Below are 6867 nucleotides of genomic sequence, written 5' to 3'. Positions count from 1 at the left end.
TGACACCTGTGTGTGACACCTGTGTGTGACACCTGTGTGTGACACCTGTGTGTGACACCTGTGTGTGACACCTGTGTGTGACACCTGTGTGTGACAGATCTCAGCCCTGCAGCCCCCTGGGGCCAGCTGGGATGCTGCTCCTGCTGTGCCAGCTGGAACTGTCCCCATTCGGAGCTGCCACTGCCAGCAGGGAACCAAAGGCAGCCGAGCTGGGCCACTCCTGTCCCCAGCTCCAGAGGGACACGGCCACACAGCGCCAAGTCCCCATGAGGGACTAAAGGCCCGATTCAGTTTCTTTGGAATGCCAGGGCCTTCAGGAAGCACTTGGCATTCCCAGTGCCGCGGATCTCCCATGGCCGATGAGCCAGCCCAGAGTCTGTGAAGTGTGGAAGTGAACAAACTGCACAGCTTTGTGAAGGTGGTAAAGCTGGTGTGCTCATACAGCGCTGGACACGTGTGGGACCGCTCCCCTTTGTCGCCATGATATTTTCTGAGAAATCCCTTTGCCGGGATTCTTTCTCCTGAGAAGCTGAGAAGCCTCAGAGGAAAAGAAAAACAATAATTATGTGCTGCTGTGGAATGCAACAGGTGCATCTTTGATTGGTGCATGTTGGTTGTTTCTAATTAATGGCCAATCTCAGTCAGCTGGCCCGGACTCTCTGAGAGTCACAAGCTTTTGTTATCATTCTATTCCTTTCCATTCCAGCCTTCTGATGGATCCTTTCTCTCTATTCTTTTTAGTATAGTTTTAGTATAGCATTATAATATAATATAATATAATATAACATAACATAACATAACATAACATAACATAACATAACATAATATAATATCATCATATAATAAATCAGCCTTCTGAAAGACGGAGTCAAGATTCTCAACTCTTCCCTGGTCCTGGGACCCTCGAACACAACCATACCCCTTAAATGACATGCATGCCTCTGGGAACTCCAGATCCTTTTTTATCTCCCTTACTGATCCATATGCATGGAATTTCACGACAGGTTCATACATATTCATTGTACTGATTTTGGTTACATTTGCAGCTGGGTTTTTATCAGAAAGAACTCCTGGGTCACCCTGCCCTGTCTCCCGCAGTCTCTCTGTCTGGTTCAGAGTTCAAGGGGCCCTCCCTTATCTCTGTCCTTTGGCGGAAGCAGTTTCTTCGAGCACAGGTTTATTCGGGAACAGGCAGTCAGACCAAACAGCTGTGTTTGCAAGCTACAGACTTAATTCAGAGATGTACATTTCACCTAAATCAAAATGGATTTCTACTCCGGAAAATTTCCACTCTCTCACGTGCGTCCAATGCTGTAATAAACACACCGGCTTTGTAACTTTAACAACAGTTGTGGAGCTTGTTTGCTTCCACAAATCATCTGCCTGAAGCTGGGAATGGAAAGGAGCAGCAGCCCCTGAGGCACAGCCATCCCAGCAGCTCTCCTATTGGATTTGCGGGGTGCCCTCATGAAGGGAGGAATGATGAATTTGACTCCATGTTCTCAGAAGGTTAATTTATTATGATATTATATTAAATATATAATATATAGGCCCCTGCCTATTATTTTATGATACTATATTATATTAAAGAATTCTATACTAAACTATACTAAAGAATACAGAAAGGATACTTATAGAATGTTAAAAAGATAATAATGAAAACTCATTACTTCCTCCAGAGTCTTGACACAGCTTGACCCTGACTGGCCAATGAGTCAAAATAATTCACACCAGAATCCAATCAAACAATCACCTGTGGGTAAACAATTCCAAAGGAGCAAAACACAGGAGAAGCAAATGAGATAAGAATTGTTTTCCTTTTTCTCTGAGGCTTCTCAGCTTCCCAGGAGAAAATCCTGGGCGAAGGGATTTTTCAGAGAATGTGAATGCCACACTCTCCCTGCGGAGGGATTCTGGATTGTGAAATCCTCCACGATGACGGGGCTGCTGGGCCTGGGCTGTTTGCAAACCCCCAGAGGAACTGAGCTCAGAACAAATATTATTCCAAACTCCCAGCTGCAGGCTGAGCTGCGCAGATTTCCTGCTTGGAACAGGAATGCATTTCACTGGCAGAGCTGGGAGCCAGCCCCTGACGCTGGTTTTGGGGCTGGGGACAGAGAGGAGCTGTGCCTGGGCATGGTGCTCTCCTTTCTTTGCCCCAGCTGGGACAGAGGAATCCCTATGACTAGAAATGCCAAATTTGCCCCAGTCAGGGGTCAGGAGCAAAGGGAAAGTGAAGACAGCCCCAAACTGGGGAGCTGTTTGCATTTGCCACCACAAATTCCAGCGAGGGAAACATCCCAGAGTCCTGGGACAGCCCCAGGGAATTGCTTTGGCCTCCTGACATGATCCCTGCAGGCAGGGACAGAGCTCAGACCTGAGCCAGGCTTCCAAAATTCATCCTGCTGAGCTCACGGGGAGAGAATGGGCAGGACAGGGATGGATGGAGGGAGCGAGGAAGGAGAGAGGGAATTAGTGGGAATGTGTCCTGCTGACAGCTTTGTCTGAGGTTGCCTCTCATTCCATGTGTGTTATTTATTCTCCCCAGCTGGTACCACCCCATCGAGCCCAGCCCAGGCAGGAGTGAGGAATTATACTCCAATCTCCTTTTATAGTAACACCCCTTGCTTTCTGCTGTCCCTTAAATAGAAATACAAACAATCAAGTGAAATACAACCCCGGTTTAAAATAATCCAGGGAGTTTTAGGAACTGCTGCTCCCTCCCTGCCTGCCCCCAGAGGAAAGCACAGCAACCTTCCTGTGCTGCTTTGTGTCACGTGGAAATTGGAGCCTTTTTGATTATTATTATTTAATTAAAACAGCCATTTAGTTCTTGTTCTGAGCCTCTTTGCAAGGAAGAGAGAGGACACAGGGGAGGGTTCCTTGCAGCCCCTCACCCTGAGAGCAGGGGCTGTGATCACAGCTGGGATCTTGAATTTCTCATGCACCTTTCTGCCATTCCTGGGTTATTTTCTCATCCATCCAAACAACTCCAACCATTAGAGGCCAAAATCCCATTTTCTGCCTATCTCCTTGGCTGCTGTATTTAACATTGACATTTGTGAGCAATGGGCCTCTGCTCAGGGAGCAGAATATTCCCATTGCCAGCAGAAGTCCAGTGTGGCTTTACCAGGTGGGGGGGAAGCTGGGGGGGGGAAGGAAAGGAAATCTCCTGTGACCTCATTCCTGCCAAGGACATCTCTGTGCACCCCCTGAACTAACCCACAGGGGAATGGGAATGGGAATGGGAAGTGGGAAATGGGAATGAGAATGGGAATGGGAAATGGAAATGGGAATGGAAATGGGAAATGGGAATGGAAATGGGAATGGAAATGGGAAAAGGGAATGGGAATGGGAAATGGGAGGCTCCCCTGTGTGACACTCTGGGGACTTCCTGTGATTCCAAACCCAGCCAGAGTGCTGGCACAAGGTCCAGAGAGCCCAGCACAGCCAGGGCAGCTCTGCCTCTGAGAGAGCTCCCAGAGCAGGGGGTCAAACAGCCCTGCAGCCTCTGGCAGGGGGGACAATGGATTCACTGATGTCACACTGCCAATGTGTCACTGCCGCTGTGTGACTGCCCCTGTGTCACTGCTGCTGTGAGACACTGCTCATGTGTGACACTGCCCCTGTGTGTGACACTGCCTGTGTGACACTGCCCCTGTGTGACACTGCCTGTGTGTGACACTGCCCCTGTGTGACACTGCCCATGTGTGTGACACTGCCTGTGTGACACTGCCTGTGTATGGCACTGCTGCTGTGAGACACTGTTCATGTGTGACACTGCCCCTGTGTGTGACACTGCCTGTGTGACACTGCCCCTGTGTGACACTGCCTGTGTGTGACACTGCCCCTGTGTGACACTGCCCATGTGTGTGACACTGCCTGTGTGACACTGCCTGTGTATGGCACTGCTGCTGTGAGACACTGCTCGTGTGTGACACTGCCCCTGTGTGACACTGCCTGTGTGTGACACTGCCCCTGTGTGTGACACTGCCTGTGTGTGACACTGCCCCTGTGTGACACTGCCCCTGTGTGACACTGCCTGTGTGTGACACTGCCACTGTGTGACAATGCCACTGTATGACTTCCTAGGAGTGACACTGTCCCTGTGTCACTGCCCCTGTGACACTGCCCCTGTGACACTGCCCGTGTGTGACACTGCCCCTGTGATACTACTGCTGTGTGACACTGCCCATGAGTGACACTGCCCATGTGAGACACTGCTAATGTGTGACACTGTCCCTGTGTGTCACTGCCCGTGTGTGACACTGCCTGTGTGTGACACTGCCTGTGTGTGACACTGCTGCTGTGTGACACTGCTGCTGTGAGACGCTGTCCCTGTGTGACACTGCCTGTGTGTGACACTGTCCCTGTGTGACACTGCCTGTGTGTGACACTGCCTGTGTGTGATACTGCTGCTGTGTGACACTGCTGCTGTGTGACACTGTCCCTGTGTGACACTGCCTGTGTGTGACACTGCCACTGTGTGACACTGCTGCTGTGTGACACTGTCCCTGTGTGACACTGCCCGTGTGTGACACTGCTGCTGTGTGACACTGCTGCTGTGTGACACTGTCCGAGAGTGACACTGTCCCTGTGTGTCACTGCCCGTGTGTGACACTGCCCCTATGTCACTGCCCCTGTAACACTGCCCATGTGTGACACTGCCCCTGTGTGACACTGCTAATGTGTGACACTGCTGCTGTGTGACACTGTCCAAGAGTGACACTGTCCCTGTGTGACACTGTGCAAGAGTGACACCGTCCCTGTGTGTCACTGCCCGTGTGTGACACTGCCCCTGGCCTCTCCAGACGTGGCAGCCGCACCCTGGGCACCAACAGGAGCCTCCTCCTGCCACCCTTCCCCGCGTGTGGGGGCACTGCAGAGCCTGTCCCTGCAGCACCACAACCTGCAGGCAGGCACACAACCAGAGCCTCAAAATAAATCAAAATATCAAAAATCAAAAGTCCTCCAATGTCACCAGCCCCAGCCAGGGGACCGAGGGGACCCAGGCTCACAGTGGCCCTCCCTTGGACGCAGCTCCCAGCACAGCCCCTCGCTCTCAGCAGCCCCTGGAAGGAGCCTGGGGGGCACAAATTGCTCCCCACGTGTGGCAGGGTGAGCTCTGCCCTGGCTGGGTCCTGCCCCTCCCTCAGCACCCCCAGCAGCTCTGGAAAGGAAAGGTTGTTTTTACCTTCCTCGGCTTCCAGATCCACCAGTGAAGATACCAACACGCCCAGCTCCTGACATTTTTTGCTGTGGGCCTTTGACTTCATGTGTTTAGTCAGATTCCCTGAAAAGAAGCAGAAAATCCATTTTACTCAAATATGGCTCCTTTCCCCCACTTCTTTTCCCCTTTTTTTTTTTTTTTTTTTTTCCCCCTTTTTTTTCAAATTTTTTTTTTTTTTTTTTTTTTTATTTTTTTCCCTTTTGCACACTCAGCAGTCACAAATCAAAACCCTCTCTGAACCAGACAAAGGTCTCTGAGTGTCCCCGAGCCCCTGCCTACTGCAAATCCCCGGTGACACAAGGCCAGGTCCCCTCTTCCCTCTCTCTGCTGCTGCCCCAGGGTGCAGGACAAGGAGCTGGCAGGGTGTGGGACCTTTTAGGGCTTGTACAGCCTGGAAAAACTGCTGGGGCACACTTTTGGGGCTGGGGGAAGAAAAGGCCCGGGCTGCTTTCAGCTCTGAGGATGCAGCAAATTAAAAATGGGAAGAAAGCAGGGATGGGAAACACATCCCAGAGTGGCGTCATCCTCATCATCATCCTCCAACCTCATCCCAACAGCCCCACCTGCCCAGAGGGGAGAACATCCTCAGCATCAGAGGGCAGAGGGGTTCTACCCTGGAAATGTTCCAAAAACAGGTGGATGTGGCACTTGGGGATATGGGGCAGTGGTGGTGGCCTCGGCAGTGCTGGGAAAGGGCTGGGCTGGATGATCTTGGAGGGCTTTTCCAGCTTTAATGGTTTTATGATTCTGTGACAAAATGGGGATTTGAGCTGCCAGCCAAAGGGGAAATCCCTACATTCCCATTTTCCCCCAGAAGAATGGCTCAGGTGCTCTGGAAATGTTCCAAAAACACGTGGATGTGGCACTTGGGGATGCGGGGCTTTTCCAGCTTTAATGATTTTATGGATTTACAATAAAATGAGGGTTTGAGCTGCCAACAAGAGGGGAAACCCTACATTTCCCCACATTTTTTCCCCCAAAAAGAAGGGCTCAGGTTCTCTGGAATGCACCAAAGTGCTGGGCCAGCTCAGCTCCTCGAGCAGGAGGAGCCTTGGACACCCTCTGGAACTCAAAACCTCCTAATGAGGCTTCCTCAGGGCCAGGATGGGATGTGGGGTCACTGGGGCTGCTCTGGGATAACTCAGAGGGCACCTCTCTAATTCTGCCTCCCAAATTACAGGCAGGTTAATTAGGCACTAATTAACCCCACTTACAGGCCAGGGAAATGCTGAACAAAGGGAGGCATTGGCTGGAGGGGGAAAAGCAGGCAAGAAAATGAAGGGTAGCAGAATTAAAGCAAAAATGTCCCATTTTCCCTTTTCCTCTCTAAAGCTCTTCCTAAAATCCCAGACACTGGGACTGGGAGAGATCTTAAAGTCCATCCAGTCCCATGGGCAGGGACACCTCCCACTGTCCCTGGGTGCTCCAAGCTCCATCCAACCTGGCCTTGGGCACTGCCAGGGATTTGTGGGCTGAGGGGATGATGAGGAGGAACCTGGGCCCTGCTGAAGGAGTGTTTGAATTTCCCATCCCCTGCTGTGCCCTCAGCCCGAGGGCACTGAGGAGCACCAGGCTTGGTTTTCTCACCAAACAATTAAAAAAAAAAAAAAAAAAAAAAAAAAAAAAAAAAAACAACA

General features: G+C 51.0%; 1 protein-coding gene across 3 annotated transcripts in view; it reads right to left on the bottom strand.

Annotated features, from left to right (window-relative positions):
* Positions 1-6867, bottom strand: part of HIVEP3 (HIVEP zinc finger 3) — a 250826-nt gene that overhangs the window by 7155 nt on the left and 236804 nt on the right. For all 3 annotated transcript variants that reach the window (XM_041479337.1, XM_041479336.1, XM_041479338.1), the window contains one exon: positions 5195-5293. In XM_041479337.1, the coding sequence (XP_041335271.1) occupies positions 5195-5293 (99 nt within the window). The remainder of the gene's footprint in view (positions 1-5194; positions 5294-6867) is intronic.

Source organism: Pyrgilauda ruficollis, unplaced genomic scaffold (assembly GCF_017590135.1).
Source record: "Pyrgilauda ruficollis isolate IOZ18807 unplaced genomic scaffold, ASM1759013v1 scaffold48, whole genome shotgun sequence".
In the NCBI taxonomy this organism is placed as follows: Eukaryota; Metazoa; Chordata; class Aves; order Passeriformes; family Passeridae; genus Pyrgilauda; species Pyrgilauda ruficollis.
The sequence above is the reverse complement of the archived record's forward strand: the minus strand, read 5'-3'. Positions and strand labels throughout refer to the sequence as shown.